The following is a 21533-nucleotide window of genomic DNA, read 5'->3' as shown; positions in this document are numbered from 1 at the left end:
GACTTGCAAACACTTTTTTCAGTCTGTGAATTTTTTTAAAATTTCAGATATTACATTTAAATTTTTTAATTTATTTTTATTCAGATATTACATTTTTCATTTTCATTCGGTTCTTTTTTATACTTTCAGTTACTCTGCTGAGATCTTCTATCATGACATTCATTTAAAGAATACTAACTTTACTTCATGGAAGATGGTCATAATTGTTGCTTTTAAATATTTATCTAATAGTACCGACATCTGGGTCATCTTGGAATTGGTATCTGTTAGTTGTCTTTTCTTGAGAAACATTAAGATTTTCTTGGTTCTTTGCATATTAAATAATTTGGAATTGCATCCTGCTAATTTCCTATGGAGAATGTCTATTTGTTTTTCTTTTACCAGTCAATCAACCCTGTCAGGTTCAGACTGCAAGCTATATATCATGACCTTTCTGAGCAGGAGTTCCAATGTCAATTTAGTTTGGGTGTTGAACTTGTAAAACATTGAATATATTTTCTGAAGCCCCAGATTTTTGAGTCTTATTCCTGTTCAAGAAGTTCTTTTATTTCTTTATCCTAATTTATAATTTTTATAATTAATACAATAATTAGTAAGTAATTTCAACACTGGAATGATCATGGGCTTTAGGGTTAGATAGATTCAGATTAAAATCCTGTCCCTACTATTTAGCTATGTAACACTGGGCAAGCTATTCAACTTCTGTGAGATTCATGCCTACTTTACAGTGTTGTCAGAATGAAAATAAGACATTCGATGGAAAGTATGAGGAGTTACTGCCAACACATAACTGCTCTCAATAAATGTGAGTTTCCACCAACATTCTATCAGAAAACAAATCTCAGTAGTAATGTTTATACGATAATGCACACCGAAAATTGGGGAAACATGTGTATGTGTGTGTGTGTGTGTGTGTGTGTGTGTTTTACTAAAGAGCCTATTACAACCTCTTGATTTTAATTTAAGTTGTTATGGCTTATGTAGCTTTCCCCTTTACCCAGTTTTATTGAGTTCTAATTGACATACAGTACTGTTCAAGGTATATGGCATAATTAAATTACTTGACTTAACACATACTGTAAAATGTTTACCACAAGTTTAGTTAACACCCATCAGCTCTGATAGATACAGAAAAAAAAAAAAAACAAGGAAAAGAATTGTTTTTCCTTGTTACAAGAGCTCCTAGGATCTACTCTCTTAACTTTCCCATATACCAATCAAGAGTGTTAACTGTAGTCATCATATTGTACATTACATTCCTAGTACTTATTTATGTTTTAACTGAAGTTTGTACCTTTTGAGTGCCTTCATCCAATCCTCCCTGCCCCCAAACGCTTCCTCTGGTAATTATAAGTCTGATCCCCTTTTTTTTTCTATGAATTTTTTCTTCTTTTTTTTTGGTTCCACATACAAATGAGATCATATAATATTTGTGTTTCTCTGTCTGACTTATTTCACTTAGTATAATATTAGGTCCATCCACATTGTTGCAAATAGCAGTAAGTCCTTGCTTTTTGACTTGTGAATAATATTCCATTGTATATATGCAGACCCACAACTTCTTTGTCCATTCATCCACTGATGAACGCTTAGGTTGTTTCTATGTCTTGGCTATTGTAAATAATGCTGCTATGAACATGAGGGTGCAAATATCTCTTTGACATAGTACCTTTGTTTCCTGCAGGTATATTCCCAGAAGTGGAATTGCTGGATCATATAGTAGTTCTATTTTTAATTTACTGAGGAACTTCCATACTGTTTTCCATAGGGGCTACACTGATTTACAATTCCACCAGCAGTGCACAAAGTTTCCATTTTCTCCAGGTCCTCACCAGCACTTGTTATCTCTTGCCTTTTTCATGACAGCCATTCAGACAGATGTGAGGTGACATCTCATTGTGGTTTTGATGTGCATTTCCCGAATAATTAGTGATGCTGAGCACATGCACATGTACCCAATGGCCATGTGTATACCTTCCTTGGAAAAATGTCTATTTATGTCCTTTGCCATTTTAATATTTCCTCTATGTAGTTTAAGGAACAGGAAATATGACCCAAAAAGATAAAACAAATAAGGAAACACTGTTTGTAAATACTAAATATCATGTAACAAATTTAGTTCGTGAATATGCATTTTAAAAAGCTCTCAAATCCTACTTTTTCCTCAGGGAAGAAATAAAGGTCAATAAAATTCAAAAGCTAAAATATGTTACAGCCAGCAGCACCACTGAGTCAAAAGATAAAAGCAAAAGGAATTATATGTTAAAATTAAACACTTTGTTGTAAAACAGGAAGCCGAACATTATACAGGTGAAATTCTTCAGGTTTAACATATATTTGTTGATAGGGATGTAACTGTAAGTACTCTTTAGCCCCTTCACTTAGGAAGCGACGAGTCTACTGGAAAAGACAGGCACATTCACATAGCTATAAAACATTAAGTGATATATCATAGATAGCTGCAATACAGATAATAACAACAAAACACGGGGACGTAGGCTCAGGAAAAATAAAGAACCCAGGAGATGGTATAGAAAGGGTGACATCTGAACTCAGCTATAAACAGGGTGATTGTACTTTCCTATTTCTTCCACTATATGTCTTCATAAAGCAGCCAGACTAATCTTTTTAAACATAAATCAGATCATGTTACTCTTCTGCTCAAAACCCTTCACTGCTTTTCATGCCACTTAGGATAAAGTCACAAATCCTTAACATGACCTACAAGACTTTAAATCATCGGACTCATACGTTACCCCCCAGCTTCATCTCAAGCCACTATCCCCACTGCTCACTGAGCTCTAGACATAACTACACCCTTCCTGTTCATTTAATTATTTCTAAGCTCCGAGTCTTTGTAATAATTCTCTCCATAATGTTGGACACCCCAGCGTTTGCTGATGATCTTCTCATCCCTTCAGGACTCAGCTTAAATCCATCTTCTTCAAAAAAAGTCTTCCCCAAATCCTTAATTTAAAATAAAGATCCTCTGCTATACTCTCTCTTTCAGAGTACCCTATATTTTTCTTTCCTAGCATTTGCCAAAGTTTGTTATTAACACCTTTTATTTCTACAATTGTTTAATATCAGCCCCTTCTACTAGACTATAATTATGTGAGGGCAGAGAACAAGTCTGTTTTGCTCACCACTAGGCTAGCACAAGTAAGAGCTCAAGAGCGATCTATTCATTAAATGAATGAAATAAATAAATTATAACTATATATTGCAAGTTAGATGGTGACTAAGTGGCATGCGAAATTACTTAAAAAGACTTTGGAAGGAGAATAAAAAAGCTGGAGGACTAGTGCTACCTGACATAAAGAACTTAAAACTATTGTATATGTACTGCACAATACAGCTACCATAACCAGGACAAAGGGGTGAAAGATTAGACAAATAGGTCAGTGGAGCAGAACAGAGAGCCCAGAAACAGACTCCTATAAATAAGTCAACTGATCTTTGACAAAGGAACAAAAGCAACACAACAGAGCAAAGACAGTCTTTTCAACAAATGGTTTTAGAACAACTGGACATCTCCATGCAAAAAAATAAATCTAGACACAGACTTTATGCCCTTCACAAAAATTAACTCAAACTGGATCACAGAGCTAAGTGTAAAATACAAAACTATAAAGCTCCTAAAGATAACACAGGGGAAAATCTAGATGAATTTGGGTACAGACCTCTTAGATACACCACCAAAGGTATTTTCCATGAAAGAAATAATAGATACGCTGGACTTTATTAAAACTAAAAGTTTCTGCTCTACAAAAGACACCATAAAGAGATAAGTCACAGTTTGGGAGAAATATTTGCAAAAGACATATCTGATAAAGGACTATTCTCAAGATACACAAAGAAATCTTAAAACTCAAAAATAAGAAAACAACCAAACCTGGTTAAAAAATGGACCAACACTTTAATAGACACCTCACCAAGGAAGACTAATAGATGTAAAGTAAGCATAGGAAAATATGTTCCACATGATAGGTCATCAGAGAAATGTAAACTAAAACAACTAGATACCACAACACACCTATGAGAGTGGCCAAAATCTGGAACACCAATAACACCAAATGCTGGTGAAGATGTGGATGACAGGAATTCTCAGTCATTGCTGATGGATTCACAAAACGCTTGCAGCCATTTTGAAGACAGTTTGGTGTTTGGTGGTTTCTTACAAAATAAACATATTCTTACTTTACAAACCAGCAGCTGCACCCCTTGGTATCTATCCCGAGGAGTTGAAAACATGTCTATACGAAAACCTGCACATGGATGTTTACAGCCATTTTATTTGTAACTGCCAAAACGTGGAAGAAACCAAGATGCCCTTTAGTAGGTGAATGAATAAATAAACTGGGATACATCCAAACAATGGAATATTATTCAGCACTAAAACAAATGGGCTATCAAGCCATGGAAAGATATGCACGTTACTAAATAAAAGAAGCTAATATGACAGGGAAATATACACAAAATGTTATGATAAATCACAGAGGAAAAAATGTGACAGTGTATATGTCCATGAATGACTGAAAAATTGTGCTGAACACTGGAATTTGACACAACACTGTAAAATGATTATAAATCAATAAAAAATGTTAAAAAAAATAAAAAAAAATGTGGCTACTGGAAAATCTTAAAAAAAATACTCAAAAAAAAGAAGCTAATATGAAAAGGATACATACTATATAATTCCAAGTATATGACATTCTGACAAAGGCAAAACTACAGAGATAAAAAGGTCAGTGATTGCCAGGAGTGGGATGAGGGGAAAGATGAATAGCAGAGCACAGAGGATTTTCAGGGCAGTGAAAATTCTCTGTATGAGATTACAGTGATGAATATACGTCATTACACATTTGTCTAGACTCACAGAATATACAACACCAAGAGCGAACCTTAAGATAGACTATGAACTTTGGGTGATGATGCCATGTCAAGTTAGGCTCCTCCTTGGTAAAAATGTACCATTCCAGTGAGCGACACTGGTAAGGGTGGAGACTATGCATGTGTGAGGGAGGGAGCATATGGGAAATCTCTGTACCTTCTTCTCTATTTTGCTTTACTCCTAAAATGACTCTAAAACCATAGTCTTAAAAAAGGCTCTTTGCAAACAGCTAACATAAAAAGAAAAGAGAATGACAAATATGAAACATCTACTATGTGTCAGACACTGTGCTAAGCATTTTGCATATAACATCTCATCTTACCATTAAAATAACCCAATGAAGTAGAAATTGCTCATTGCATTTTCTGGACGAACTTGACCTATCATTTCATGCAGGGGTAAGTACTTTTTGTCATTTATTAAAATTATTTCATTTAGAATATAAAACTGTCCCAGACAATAGACTAAGTTGTTTTTGTATTCCACTATCAGTGTCATCACTGTAATTAAAGGGTATATACACCAAGTACTCATTTATTAACTTATTCAAAAAACATTTATTTAGCACCTACTGTGCATCAGGCATTATTCTAGCTGCTTGGGATACCAGTATCAACCTTAATAGAGATGTTCTGAAGATTAAACAAAATAATCTATGTAATGTTCTTAGTATGGTGCCTGGTACACAATAAATATTCAATAAATGCTAGATGTCCTGGTATTGCTATTACTATAAGAGACAAATACTGAGCGTTGACTATTTTTAAAGACATGACGTTATAATTCTACTTTAAATTCAAATAATACAGTTTGCTTAAATTGATCTTATATTTGAAATTCCAGGACAGTTGGTCAAATACTATCCTGGCAATATTCTAGACATTCTTCCCTAACTAACAGAATCAATTCTACCAGAATTCTTCTTAATGTCCTGTTTACATTTAACCAATCCCTAAACTCTGCCAGTTTAGAGTGTCACTGAGATCAAATAAAATGAAGATGTATCATGAAGAACATTAGTAATCTAAATACAGTGACCTCCTTCACTACTCTTTTTCTAAAAAACTTTATTGTGAAGGAAAAAAAACCAATTTTATGTCTATAAAACCCTAGGAAGAAAAACACTTGTAATGCAAAAACAACCAATTTTGGCTTTATTTGTATTATGAAACCACAGATACCCTAATTTGAGATGAAAAATTCTCCTGACAAAGACTGAATAGAGAAATATAGAAGAAAAATTTTTAAAAGAATGTATTACTTTTCCATCGTGAATGATTATATGATTACTACCTGTGTATAAGAAAAATTAAGAATGATATAAATTTAGTATGTAGAAGAGCTGACTCTGAAAGATCAAAAATGAGATAGTTCTTATAACTAACACCCATGTGAGTTATACGGGTTATAGGAGAGATAGTAGTCTAAAATACTTGCCTAAACAAATTTCTTATTATTTTACATATTATTACAAACTGGAAATAATTTCCATTCGATTGTTTCTAAACGTTTAGATTTTCTTCTAAACCGTTCTAAAGAGGCACTTTTAAAGATTTCAGGAAAAAATTAAGCAATTTTTTAATACTTTAAAATCATAATTTCTAAGTAATTTTTAAATTTATAGCTTTTAAAAACATAACTATTACAATTAACCTGTTAAGTTATTATTTACCTGCAGTTTTTAACAACTCACCTATGAGAAACGGCTCCCCAAGCACCATGCTTATTTGTGAGAATGTTCAAGATCTTCTGTTTCAGCTGATTCGCAGTCACGTGGTCTCGATGTTTTGCAGCACCAATGAGGTGGTCACACATCTTTTCCTCCTCTCTCCTGTCAGCAGCATACTGGGCACACTGCGACTACAAAGAAGCACACACAATGCATAATAATCTACCTCTACCATGTGTAAGAGTGGAATGATAGCTAACCTTAAGTTCAGGGTAATAAGTATCAATTTAAATTTAAAAACTCAGATAATGTAATCTGTTGAAAGTTTATTCTAAAAAAAAAAATATATATATATAGTCACCTTTCAAACTGGTAAAAATGTATTCTTTCTATGTTTATATATAAAGTATATGTAAAATAATTTGGATGTTATTAAGTAATACTGTTAAGCAATTAATGACTTTTAAGGTTCCTTCCATTTCTGAAATTCTGGTTTCAATATATTCTAAAAATAAGTATTTTAGAAACAAAATGGCTTATTAAAAATGTAATTCTATTTATTATTATAACCACTATCATGTATATCTCACTTAAAATAAGAGTTATGTGGAATATATGTATACGTATTATACATAAGATAATTATATATAGATCAAAACTTGCCATTTAATTTACAGTTTTCCAATGAGGTGTAGAAGAAAAAGCAATGGTTTAGGAATTTAGATTTGGATTTAATTTCACACCTTATACAAATTTTACTTTTTCCATTGTATTCTTTTATATTTGTTTAATGAAGGCCTATGACAAGCTTTTCTCTGCAGTGTCCCCCAGCTCTAGAATTTAATATGTTCAAAGGTTCTCATGATAATTACTATCTTAAACTTATCTTCCCTAATAATCAGTTGTCCTGTCACCTATCTGTATTCATGCTCATTGGCATTAGCAACATTGCTAATTAATCTCACTATGTATCAAAAAAGTTCAATACAAACATGAAGATGAACATTTCTTAAATCATAAGCTTGATTTTTTTGTATGATAACTTTTGTATAGAATAAAGTAACTGTAAATTTTAATGTTACCAAGTATGAAATACAACTCATATAACTAGGAAGAAAAGAGTTTCAGTCATCTAAAAAAATACATGTAACGAGTTCACATTCATATTACAAAGTAAAAATCTGTTTCATGGAAAGTGTGGACATATTCCTTCCATCTAGCTGTTGACACAGACTACTACCACTAGTCATCTATTTCAGGGAAATAACCCTACAGTAACCTAAGAAGGATTAATTCATCTTCCCATTTATCTTTTTGTACAGGGAATCACCAATTAGTACAATCATCTGCCTCCATAATGAGGTTAATATTTCATTAGCTCATTGGAGAGTAAAATTAAATTTTCATTTTTCTTCCTTAACAGTTACAGTGGTTAACAACAACAACAAAAAGCCAAAAAACAAAAACTTAATTGTGAAGTATCCATCTAAAATTAAACATACTTTTTCTCTTAGTTACAGGCTTATGCAAGAGACAGAAATTCCTCAAAAAGTCCTAGTATAAAATGTCATGACTTCTGTAATATCTTTGTAATTTAAAAGCAATAAATGTGTGGTAAAATACACAAATCAATGTATTCATTAACATGGATTTAACCTATAAAAAACAAAGAGAAACACTTGGCTTTAAAAGTGATGCACATTCCTTAGTAACAATGGTAATACTCTCAACATTAGGTGTATATTAGTATTTCAGTATGTGTAACACAGTGTAAAAACCACTGAGTCTTCATGGTCCTTTCACAGCGTCTCTATCTCCCTTAGCTGTGCATCCTCAGTAGGAGTCATCTCATCCCCAAGGGGGTGAACACTGGCGTTAGGGGTGTGTGAAAAAAATCTTACACTTAATGTATGAAACACAGACGCACATTCAGTACACAAACAGATATGCAGCAAGCTGGCGGTAATAGGATTTCAAGGCAGCGGAGCTATTAGGATGACGACTATCTAAAGTTTTTTCTCAGGGGGGCAATAATTTTTTAAAAAGTGGAGAAACACTGCTCTTAACTTAATATCATCTTGGTTAAATATACGTTAGAGCTTATAACTAATATTTAGCTGCTTGAAAATCTATTGTAAATGTTTCTGCATGACAAATATTGGTCTGCTTATATTGCCACAAAACATCTTGATTTTCTTAGTAGAAATATGAGTGACTGAAAACTGATTCTTCAGGGAATTCAGTTAATATTCTAAATCTTATTTACTAACAAAAGTTGAGTTACTTGAACATTCTTATTTTGTCTAGAGTTCTGATATATCTTATACCTAAATGTATTATTCAAAGAACAGGTAACTCAGTCTCTTCTTGACATCCAGATCACAGCATGGTTCCCTGATAAATACCCGACATTATTTACAGTTGACGGGACACGAAACTTCACTTTGAGAAATGCTCAATTACTGAAGTACTTTTATCAAAGTTTAAAATATTTGTTTTTGTTTTTTTTTCAAAGTAAAGTTGCTGCAATCCCATATGACAAGTGTGTGCTGTCTCATCTGACAAACCAAGCAGAGGTCACGGGTATTAAAGCAACAACAGCTATTTCTCTGCTTCATGCTTTTCGGCTAGTCAGGTCAGAGATCACGAGACCCAGGACATCAACCTGCATGGCTAGGAGAGCTGCTACACCGAGATAACAACCTCATCAAAACCGAAACTGTGGGCTCTCGTTTCCAGCCACGCCACCCTTGTTCCCATGCTGCATCAGGAGAATAAATTGGTGGAGTTATTTATTATTTTCAAGGCCACTGAAGCCCAGCCTAAGCCAAATACCAGGTTACCTAAATATTTCTGAAATCAATTTTGTTGAACTAAGGCAATAAATATAATGGCAAATAATTATTGACATGTTAGAAATATAAAAAAAATATTCTTAATTTAAAAACTATTAGCATGTAATAATACTACAACATCCTTTAGTTTTTGAAATAGAAAGGTAGTTAATTTGTTCTTTACTTAAATGATAGTTAACTTGTACTTAGGATTTTTAAACTATTATATTCCTACATATACATATAGATCTACATATATGTCATATAAGCGCATTGCTTCATTTGTCAATAAAATATTAATTATAAAAATGAAATGTAAGCTAAAATGATCTTTGGTCACTCTGAAGATGGATTCATTAATAAATAGTACATTACTGGATGTTTGGTAAAACTGAGTTTCTTCATATAACCCCTGTGATACCCGTATCTAATGGTGTGTAAAAATATGATTAAAAATAACTAACATAGTTGCATTATAAAATTGTATTTGCCTTCAAGAGTAAGTTAAAACATCAGTCTACCAAGTGGTTAGGCACATGGCAGGAGGGATCTCTTCACACTGCAAATAAGGTAAAAAGAAAAAAATGCTCTGTGTTTGACACTTAATAAAGTTTTTAAAAACAACTGAAATGCCTTCAGTGAAATTTTCTTCTTAAAGAAACTTTTTGTAAGGTTATCATTGGTGATGACTGACAAATAATAGAAAAGCAGAATTTAATCCACTCCCCAAAACCTTACCTCAAACTCTGCATGTTTATGTACATCCTCTGCTCTCTGTCTATTCAAAATAAATTCAGCTTCATTTGCAACGCGAACTATATGGTCCTTCATGGCATGGCATAGCAATCTAAAAAGGAAAATACCTTTGGAATTATTATTCCTCATAGCTTTGCTTAATCCAATTTTTTTCAATAATCAAATTTCAGTATGGCAAATTATTAGTTATACATAAATTTTAGATAAATTTAGCTACCTTATACAATTTATATAGTTTAAATCATAATTCATTGACGTTTGAAATAAGTAAGTGTGCATAAGACCTTACAGCAACGTCTCTTAAATACAGTATCTTGTGAACAGATGATTCTGTTAATTCAATAAAGGTAGTTAATGCAATAAAAATCAAGGATTTTTGACACTGTTTTAAAATGATTAAAACAACAGAATTCACTATCATGGAAGTAAATTTTCACACAAAAACTGGATGACCATACATTAGGAAATCTGTAGACTGAATTCTTTAATTAGCACAGATGACAGGACTAAATGACATCTGAAATTCACTTCAATGCTAGGATTCTTTAAGACGGCACTGCCTTGAAGCAAGTTCTAAGCAGCACTGATTTCAGGATTGCTCTCAGTAGAAATCTTTCCAAAATTGATGTCTGGTCTGACATAGATTTTGTTACTCCATGATGAGATTTGGGTTAAATTATGACTCTCACTCTTGGACCAGCAGGGGCTTCCTGGCAGTATGACAGAGGCACCCCTAAAATCTTGCAGAGCATCAGGACAGGTGGAGCTATCACTTGGAAACATGTAGCAGTAGTCTCTCCAATCACATAAGAGGTATGTGGTCACATGCCAAGGGGACTGTTGTCTAGTTTTCAGCATGCAGTTTAACAACAACATAAATTATTCAGAAAACACGATGGTTTGGGGAATCTGCTAGAAACCACAATGCCTGGAAAAAAGGCTAAAACTCCTCTGTAAATAATGTTGGAGGGCAAACAATCACATAGATAGTCTTAAACTTAATTACTGAGGGAGCCTCAGAAAAATAAGCTGAAGACTATAACTTAGACTCCAAATACTAACTTCGATGACATCATTAGTCTATATGTTATAGATAGGCTTCAAAAGAGAAAAGAGCATGAGATATAAGAGTATTTCATTCAGTAGCTTTGTCTGGTGCATGAAGGCTGAAGAAAGCCAGAAAGAAATCTAATATGTGCAAATTAGTGCAGATTACAAAATTTAAATAGATTAACAGAAGACAGCAGGAAGGGAGAGACTCATGGTCTGGCTGGTTAATAGTAACTATTGCCAGGATCGAAACAGTGGACTGGCAAAGCCAAAACACATGGTGGCAGAGGAGGGGTTGGGGTGGGGGAGATTCATGTCTCAGAAACACAAGAGAAATTGTATCAATTGTCTGAAAGTCTGTCCTAGCTCTGACACTTACGAGTCATAGATCAACTAATGTGTGATGTTTTATATCCATGTATCTTCTTACCTGACTCTTAAGAGTGATTCTCGGTGACCTCATTAGCCATGTGGAAAACCATTCATCACGATGCCTCACAATGCCCTGATCTTTTTAAGGGGAACTACAAATCCCTAAATCCAAGATTCCTTGTAATCTTCATTTCTACCTCACTTCAGGAAATTATTCTACTGGCCATAATCAGCTTCACTCCTTAAATCTTTAAGTCCCCACAATCTACTCTCTGGTTACAATCTCCTACCCTCACAGCTCTCTCTCCTGTTCAAAATTATTACAATAAAAACAAAACAAAAATAAAACCAAAAAAATCCCCATGTCTATTAGCAGTTAGTCCCAACTTCCTCTCCTTCCTTCCCTTCAATCACCTGGCAACCAATAATCTACTTTCAGTGTTCACAGATTTGCCTAGTCTGGACAGTTCATATCAAAGGAAACACGCAATATGTGGCCTTAGTTTCTGGCTTCTTTCACTCAGCGTGATGTTTTCCAGGTTCATCCATGTTGTTGCATATATCAGTACTTCATTCCTTTTTATGGCTAAATATTTAATTGCATGTTTATATCATATTTTGTTTATTCATTCATCAGTTGGTAAACATTTGCTTTTTCCTACGTTTTGGCTATTATGACTAATTCTGTTATAAACTTTTGGGTACAAGTTTTGTGTGCACAGATGTTTTCAGTTCTTTTAGGTATATACTGAAGAGTGGAATTGCTGGGTCATACAATAATTCTATGTTTAACTTGTTTGAGATTGCCAAACTGTTTTCTATTGGATGTATCATTTTCCACTCCCACCAACAACTGTGACAATTACAGGTTCCAGTTTCTGCACAACCATACCAATGTATGTTACTGTTCATTTAAAAAAATTATACATTCTAGTGAGTGTGAAGTGGTATCTCATTGTTTTGATTTGTATTTTCTTAATGACTAATGATGTTCAGTACCTTTTCATATGCTCATTGGCCATTTGTATATCTTCTTTGGAGAAATGTCTATTGAAATCTTCTGCTTAATTTAAAAATATTTGTCATTTTATTGTTGACTTGTAAAAGTCCTTTATATATTCTGGATCCCAGACCCTTATCAGCACATGATTTGCAAATATTTCCCCCAATTCTTTGGATCATCTTTTCACCTTCTGATAATGTTCTTTGATGCACAAAAGTTTCCAGTTTTGATGACTATCAATTTATCTTTTTTTTTCCTGCTGTTTGCTTGTGATTTTGAGGTCATATCTAAAAAAAATTACCTAACCCAAGGCCACGCAGATTTTCACCTATGTTTCCTTCTAAGAGTTTTAAAATTTTAGTTCTTACATGCAGATCTGTTACATATTTTACATTAATTTTTGCATATAGTGTGAGGAAAGGGTCTTGACTCATTCTTTTGCATGTGGGTATCCAGTTGTTCTGGTACTATCTGTTGGAAAGACTATCCTTTCCCCATTTCAGTTAGTTGGCACTCTTTTAAAAGTTGATTGACCATGAAATGTATGGGTTTATTTTTGGACTCTTAATTCTATTAAATTGGTCTGTTACATATATCCTTATTCAATATCACACTGTCTTGATGACTGCAGCTTTTCTAGTAAGTTTTGAAATCATGAAGTGAGTCCACTGATTTTATTCTCCTTTTTCAAGAATGTTTTGGCTATCCTGTGTCCTTGGCAATTCCATATGAATTTTAGGATATGTTGTAAATTTTTGACAAAAAAAGATAGCTGAAATTTTGATAGGATTTTATAGAATTTGTAGATAAATTTGGGAGTTATGACATCTTAAACATTAAATTTTCCAATTCAGTAACATGGGAGGTCGTTCCATGTATTTATAGCTTTTTTTCCCCAAAGATATTTTGCAGTTTTCAGTACACAAATCTTGAACTTCTTTGGTTAAATGTACTCATTAGAATCTTTAAAAAAAATTTATAACTAGTCAAATAACATAACATACAATTTACCATCTAACCATTTCTAAGTGTGCAATTTAGTGGCATTAGGTACATTCATATCGTTTTGCTATCATCATCATCCATCAATCCATTCATCATTCATCTTGCAAAATGAAAACTATGTACCTATTAAACAATAACCTCCCCATTACTCTATCTTCCACCTCTATGGCCCTGGCAACCACCATTCTGCTTTCTGTCTCTATGAGTTTGACTATTCTAGGTGGCTCAAGCAAGTGAAATCACACAGTATTTGTCCTTTCATGACTAGCTTATTTCATCTGGCATAATGTCCTGAAGGTTCACTAACGTAGCCCATGTTAGAATTCCCTTCCTTTTTAAGGCTAAATAATAGTTCATTGTATGTATACGTCACACTATGTTTATTCGTTCATCTGTCAACAAACAGTTTGCTTCAGCCTTTTGGCTCTTGTAAATAAATGGGTGTACATAGATCTTTTTGAGTCCCTGCTTTTAATTCTTATGTGTATATAATCAGAAATGGAATTGCTGGATTATATGGTAATTTTAATTTTTTGAGGAATTTCTGTATTCTTTTCCATAGAGGCTGCTCCATTTTATAATCCTACCAACAGTATACAAGGGTTCAACATCTTCACAAACACTTGTTATTTTTTGTTTTTTGTTTGACTGTTATTTGTTTTATAATAACTATCTTAATGGGTGTAAGGCGGTATCCCAATGTGGTTTTGATTTGCATTTCTATGATTAGTGATGTTAAGCACCTTTTTATGTGCTTATTAATATTTTTAAAATTTTGTTATTATAAACAGAAACATTTTCATAATTTTATTGAGTCTATTTTAGCACTGTTTATGTTTCCAAAAATTTTATTTCATCTAGATTACTTAATTTGTTGGCATATAATTATTTATAATATTCCTTATAATCCATTTTTCTTTTTGTAAGGTTGGTAATACTGTTCCCACATTCATTCCTGATTTATTTATTTTGGGGTCATCTTTTTTTTTTTTTCCCTTGGTATTCTAGCTTAAGTTTTGTCAATTTTTTTGACCTTATCAAAGAACCAGCTATTGACTTCATTGATCTTTTCTATGATTTTGATATTCTCTACTTTGTTTATTTAAACTGTCATCTTTATTACTTCCTTTCTAAAGATTGCTTTAAATTAGTTCTCTTTTTCTAGTTTCTCAAGGTGGAAGTTTAGGTTACTGATTAAAGATCTGTATTCTTTTTAAAAAGTACTTTACAACTCCAAAATTTCTAAACTCTACACTGATGGATTATATGGTAATTTTAATTTTTTGAGGAACTTCTGTACTCTTTTTAATAATTTCTATTTTCACTGATACTCTAAATTTGGTTAAATAATGTTCTCATATGTTCTTTTCTTTCTTTAGATATATTTCCTTTAACTCATGGAATATATTTTAAATAGTTAATATCCTTGTCTAGAAAGTCTACTGTCTACTTCCTTAAGTGCAGTTTCTGTTGATTTTTTGAAAATTTGACATTTTTAATATTATAATATGGCAACTTTTTAAATCTGATTTTTTCCTCTCCCCAGGACTTGTTTTCTGTTTTTATGTGTTGCCTGTTTGTTGAACTGACTTTTCTAAACTAATTTTATTAAGTCTGTATTCTTATTCATGTGTGGTTACTGAAGTCGCTTTTTCATTATCTTAGTGGCAGCTAATGATTAGGCAGAGATTTCCTTTAATGCCTAGATCCAGAAATGTCTCCTAGACTTTCTCCAGGAGCTGTGTATGTGTCTGGACAGCCCTTGAACACTCAGCCATGCAGGTTTCAACTCTACCTTTGCATTTACTTTCTGCTTCCATAGAGTCCCAATGTCAGCAGAAGGTGAGAGTTTATAGAGCCTTCTCGGGTTTTTCCAAAGCATGAACAACAAAGTTAAGCATGTGCATGGCCCTTTAGATTTCCAGGAATATATCAGAGCTTTTCAAAGCACTTGGGTACATCTCATTCCCCTGTTGTTCCTCTCAGGTTTTTTGGATTGTCTATCATTTGCCTCAACTGTTATCAGCTCTGGGAGTGGTAACCGAAGACATTAGCCTGTAAGTATTTTCAATAAATGCCCTCAGGATTTTTTTTTTAAACTATAGGACAGTTCTAAGTTAGGCAAAATAAGACAAATCTTTTTCTGGCGGGGAGAGGAAGGTAATCAGGTATACTGATTTATTTATTTTTTTAGAGGAGGTACTGGGGATTGAACGCAGGACCTTGTGGATGCTCGAAAGCACTCTACCACTTGAACTATACCCTCCCCTAAAAATAAGACAAATCTTTTAAGCCATTCTTCCAGGGAGTCACCAGACAGATCAAAATAAGTAAGTGATTAAAATTCTTTGCTGATGATGTCTCTTTTGCTCTCTCTGGTACAGTGCTTGTAATGTGTGCTATTTTTTATGGTTTCCATTGAGTTGAGGAACAAAGGATGGGACTAGAGTAAGTCAAAATGTCACAAAATTACTCCACCATCATCCCTCATAATTTAAAAAAAATTTCTCTTGCATATACAATTACTGAGAATTCTTTTTTTCAACACTTTGAAAGTAGTAAGTTACTTTCTTCCAGCTTTTTTGGTTGCTTTTATTCTAATTTTTTCCTTTTTATAGATGATCAGTTCTTTCCTTCTGAGAGCTTTTACCTCTTTATCTTTGGCATTGTCCAGTTTCAGTATCATGCATTTAGCATGGATTTCTTTGTATTTATCCTACTTGAGGTACATTGTGATTCCTGTATCACTATATTCTTGTTTTCAATCAGCTCTTAAAAATTCACACCATCTTTTAAAGTATTGAATTTCCCCTACTCTGTATTTTTTGCCTTCTCAATTCTGATGATTTGTAAGTTAAACTTTCTTACTCTACCTCTGTATCTCTTAATTTCACTTTCATTTTTCCTTTCTTTCCCTTCCTGCAAACAGTACTTATTTGAACAAGAGGCAATATGTCCAATTGTTTTTTCCATTATTTACTATTTCCTGTTATTAAAAATGCTGATGAGAACTTATTAACTTGATTTTATGTCCTATAATTGGTCAAGATAATAGTTTAAAAAATATTGGTGAGAAGAATCCTTCCTTTTAGCTTAACCATAGGCCAAATAATCAAGCTCCTAGCTTAAGTTTGAGAGTCTAATTAAACAGCTCAGAGTTGTAATGTCCAGGAGAATAACAACCAGCACTAAGAGCTATACAAAACTCTGAGAAGTGATGGAATAGGGATTGTGAGTTGAGAAAAACTGGCTCAAAATCAGAGATGTGGCAATGACTAAAGAGAAGAAAGCTGGCTAAAAGCTGTTTTATTCTAAAAGCCAGTTTACTCTATTTAACTTCTAATAATAGGAATGAAGAAACATGCATTAATTATATGAAAAACATTTTTGACAAAAATTTGGAAGCAAATGAGACATAACATCATAAGTAGCCACAATAAAGCACAATGATGCCAGGAAGAAATGTGTGCTCTATGACCTTCTCTTTGATTAATTTCCCAAGCTCTTCTGTGCTCCTTCAATGGTATGGGTCCTTTTCCAAGGGAAAAGGACAAGAGTGTTGCAAATACTATAAATACAAGTCCCAATAAGAGCATTTTCCTTGATTAAGAAATACAATTTCTACGGCTGAATCTACCAGTATAAATTCTAGGAACTAGACTGTAATGCAATCTAAAACACATTTCCTTTGGAAAAGAAAGGGGACAATAAGTAACACATGGCTTTTATCTTAACTTTTTCCACTTGTAAGTAGTGCAATGCCCTAGGAAGCCTCTGAACAGGTCATTATCACCACTCTGTCCTACTACTTGTGTGCATGTGTCTGTTCTGCATAAAACGTGCTATAGACAGAGGGAGCAGTGACACACTGTATTGCGAACACAGAAGACTCACTGGTGCTCCTAATGGGATGTGTAAAGTAATCTAGTTTCTTCAACCTCCTTTGTCCATAGCCTTCAAAACCCAGCCCAAATGCCACTTAAATAAATAATAATCAAGGCAAATGTTCATTTCTTGAGTCCTTACTATGTGCCAGGAACATTGAGAATTATTTACCAGACTAAGTGCATTATAGGTATCATTTTATTGGATTATTCCTTCATTTGATATCTTATTAGATAAGCATAATTAGACCCATTATACATACGAAGAAACTAAGGCTTAGAGAGATTAAGTAACTTGCCCAAAGTCACACAAACAGGCAACTGTGTTTAACTTGTTTGGGAAATGTGGCTTCTGACAGGGCATTCCAGAGTGAGAAAAGGCAAGGGACACACAGTTAGGCAGTCATTCACTCAACAATATTTCATCGAGGGCCTTCTTTGTGGTGGCAAATGACAATGGAATGTAAGCGTGACATAAGGGTACTTTAGCAGTAAACAGAGGGTGCCTAGTTCAGTGTGGGGAGATAAGGAAGGCCAGGTAAGCAAAGGCCTTGCAGGACTTTACAAGTAATGAAGCACTACTGTAGGGTTTTGTTTTGCTTTTTAAGTCAGGTTTATTGAGGTATACTTTACATATAATAAGGTTAACTCTTTCTAAATGCAGTTTGATGAGTTTTGACAAATGCATATTTCAGGCAGCCATCACCAGAATCAAGAACATTACCGTTACCCGAGGATATTCCTTTGTGCCTTTTATCTGCCATTCACAAGAATGAGGGGACTGCTTTCTGTCCCTGTGATTTTGTCTTTTCCATAATGTCATATAAATGGAATCATACAGTATGTCTTTGCGCTTTGGCTTACTTAGCTTCACATAATACTTTTAAGTTCCATGTATGTTGTGTGTTATCAGTAGCTCAAACCTTTTTATTGCTGAGTAGTATTCCATATAATGATATACTTTTATCAATTTACCAGCTGATGGACATTTTGGTTATTTCCTGCCTGTGGCTATTATGAGTAAAGCTGTTATGAACACTCACATATAGGCCTTACTGTGCACTTATATTTTCATTTCTTTTAGGAAAATACCTAGACTTGAAATTATTAGGTCACATGCTAAATGAATGTTTAACCTTATAAGATACTGACAAACGGGGTGTACCATTTTGCACTCCCACCAGCAAGGTATAGGTGTTCCACTGGCTCCACATCCTCACCAAGGCTTAGTGTTGCTGATCTATTAAATTATCCCAGTGTAGTAGATACATAATGTTATCTCACTGTGGTTTAAAAGTGAATTTCCCAAGAGAAATATATGTGGAGTATCTTTTCATCTGCAGATTGGCCATTTGTGTACTTTCTTCAGTGCAGCGTCTGCTCAAATCATACACCCAATTTATATTGGGTAGTTTGTCTTTTTATTATTGAGTTGTAAGATCATCTCTCTTCCCTTCTATTGATCTATTTGTGTACTTTTACAATAATCCTCCAACCCTGTTCTTTTTCAATTTGTTTTGGCTGTCATAAATCCTTTGTATTTTCACAAAAATTTAAAAATCAGCTTGCTGGTTTCTACCAAAAAAACAAAAAGCCTGCTGGAGTATTGATCAGGTTTGAGTCTATAGATCAGTTTGCGGAGAATGAACACTTTAATCCTATTGGGTCTTCTGATAAATGTACACAATATATTTCTGTATTTATTTGTTTTTAATTTTTTTGCAGAAATATTTTGTAGTTTTTAATTGTACAAGTCTTTCACATATTTTACTAAGTACATCCCTAAGTATTTCATGTTTTTGATACTATTATAATGGTTTTATTTAAATTTCCAGTATTTCACATATATTATAAGTGTTACAATTTATTTCTTAATATTGACCTCATATCCTGTGGCTTTGTTAATTCACATATTAGTTCTAGTAGCTTTTTTTTCAGGCAAGTTAGAATTTTCTACTTGCTTGATTTAACTTGCTAAGACATCCAGCCCGATATTCAACAGAAGTAGTCAATAAGAACATCCTTGACGTGTTTTTGTTCTAGAGGGAAAGAATTTAGTCTTTCACCATTGAGTAGGATGTTAGCTGTATGTTTCTTGTAGATACCATCTGTTGCATGGAGAGAGTGTAATTTCTAGATTACTGAGAGTTTTTATCATGAATAGATGCTGAATTTTTCAAATGTTTTTTCCTACATCTAATAAAATATCCATATATATTTTTTCTTTTTTAGTCTGTTGATACGGCATTTCACATTGATGAATTTTTTTTTGATTATCAAACCAACTTTGCATTCTTGGGATAAACACCTCTTGCTCATGATGTAATATTTTTCATATATTGCTGAATTTGATTTTCCAAATTTTATCAAGGATATGACACCTATATTTATGGTTTGTATTGGTCTGTAATTTCATTACCTGTAATGTCTTTGGTGTTGTTATCAGGTCTCATAAAATGATCTGTATAGTGTTACCTACTCTTCTGTTTCTAGAAGACTTTGAGTGTAATTAGTATCATTTCTTCCTTAAATGATTGGTAGAAATATGTATATTTTTAACTTCAATCTGCTCTTAAGTGAGTGAAATCCATTGTTTTTCTTACATTGTGCTAAGAATGAAAAAATCTGAACTTTGGAATAATGGACTGTTTATTTTGGAGTCTCATTTTTAAGTATGAGCAATTCTTTTTAAAAAAATATGTCAAAGTTCCATATTCTTTGTAATACAGAAATAAACTCTATAAAATAAGCATTAATAAGAAGAGTATTGGTCATCACTTAAAAATTAGGAAAACTTTGACTCTATTTAAATAATATAAAGCTCAAAGAGAGATTATAATATTAGTTTAAAATAAAATTATGTCCATATTTGCTTTATTAGATAATAAAGAATATAAATGTATTTTCTATTGTTTTAAATCTTAATTTTCACACAAAAAGCTAGGGTTGTTTTTTTCTTAATCCCACACAGTGTGTCTATACTTATTTAGGTCCTGTCTCCTAAAAGACGCCTTCCACAATCATTGGTGTCCACTGAAACAGGTCCTTCTAAAGTCAATGCAGTTTTTATATCACTATTTTGTACTTGGTTATACATTGTCTATGACATTTTGAACTGTTTAATTTTTTTCTGCATGTAAATCCTAACTTCTCAATTACAAATTACTTGGAGATGAAGATCAGATATAAAATGTATTTGTATCACTGCTAAAACTAATGAATATTTCATTAGTATTTTTTCAGGGTTTTATTTTCTGTATGTACCGTAATTACATAGGTGTTAAGTACTTCAGGAATGCCTGTACAGGTATTACACTACCTTTGGTAATTAGAAAATAACAACCATGTCCAGCTTGGACTGTGACTCTTTATAACAGTCATGTTATAAGTAATCTGATTTTTCACATGTTGGTCTGTACACAGCAATTGAGGGCTATAAATCATCTGTGTATCCTTACTTTACCAACATGGGAACTAAACAGCCTATAATCAATGCTTCAATTCTCTGGAAACCTTGGTAGGAGTTTCTAGACTTATGGCTCAGGCCATGACTATATTCTTGTCTTATCTGGCTTGCTCAACCAATTCCTTTACCTTTCACCTTTAGTGTATGCTTGGACTGACTACATACACCATACCTTCATATTAGCATTGGTTCTCCTGTTAGTTTACTTCTCCCTGTATCTGTTCTTTAAACAACATACCAGCCACCCAATGCAAAGGCCAACTCTACTCTCCTCGTTGCCAACTGATCCTGGTTGTGTCAGAATGGTGCAGAAAGTAAATTCAAGTTTTCTAATAAAGATATGGATCATTTGAATCTCAGCTGGCATTTGCTTGCAATAATAAGCTAAGAAAAACAACAACAACCAAAAACCTTTATGTCTCTAAGAAATGAGGGAAATAAGGCACAGAAATTATTATACCAAAGATAGGGTTCTCTCTGCCCTTTTTTTGTTCTTAAATGCAAAGAACTATGAGTGTTTTATAAAATATTACTTAACTCTCACCAAAGTTAAAATAATGGTGCCCTGAATGAAACTATATATTTAAAGTTCTCAGAGAA

The 21533-nt window shown here is 33.3% G+C and overlaps 1 protein-coding gene across 7 annotated transcripts in view; it reads right to left on the bottom strand.

Moving 5' to 3' along the window:
• Nucleotides 1-21533, bottom strand: part of NBEA (neurobeachin) — a 540106-nt gene that overhangs the window by 254950 nt on the left and 263623 nt on the right. For all 7 annotated transcript variants that reach the window (XM_072976118.1, XM_072976119.1, XM_072976123.1 and 4 more), the window contains 2 exons: nt 10136-10244; nt 6588-6754 (listed from right to left, as the gene is read on the bottom strand). In XM_072976118.1, coding sequence (XP_072832219.1) covers nt 6588-6754; nt 10136-10244 — 276 coding nt within the window. The remainder of the gene's footprint in view (nt 1-6587; nt 6755-10135; nt 10245-21533) is intronic.

The sequence above is a fragment of the Vicugna pacos genome, chromosome 14, assembly GCF_048564905.1.
Source record: "Vicugna pacos chromosome 14, VicPac4, whole genome shotgun sequence".
Classification (NCBI taxonomy): Eukaryota; Metazoa; Chordata; class Mammalia; order Artiodactyla; family Camelidae; genus Vicugna; species Vicugna pacos.
Note: the sequence above shows the minus strand (reverse complement) of the source record. Positions and strands in the feature narration are given on the sequence as shown.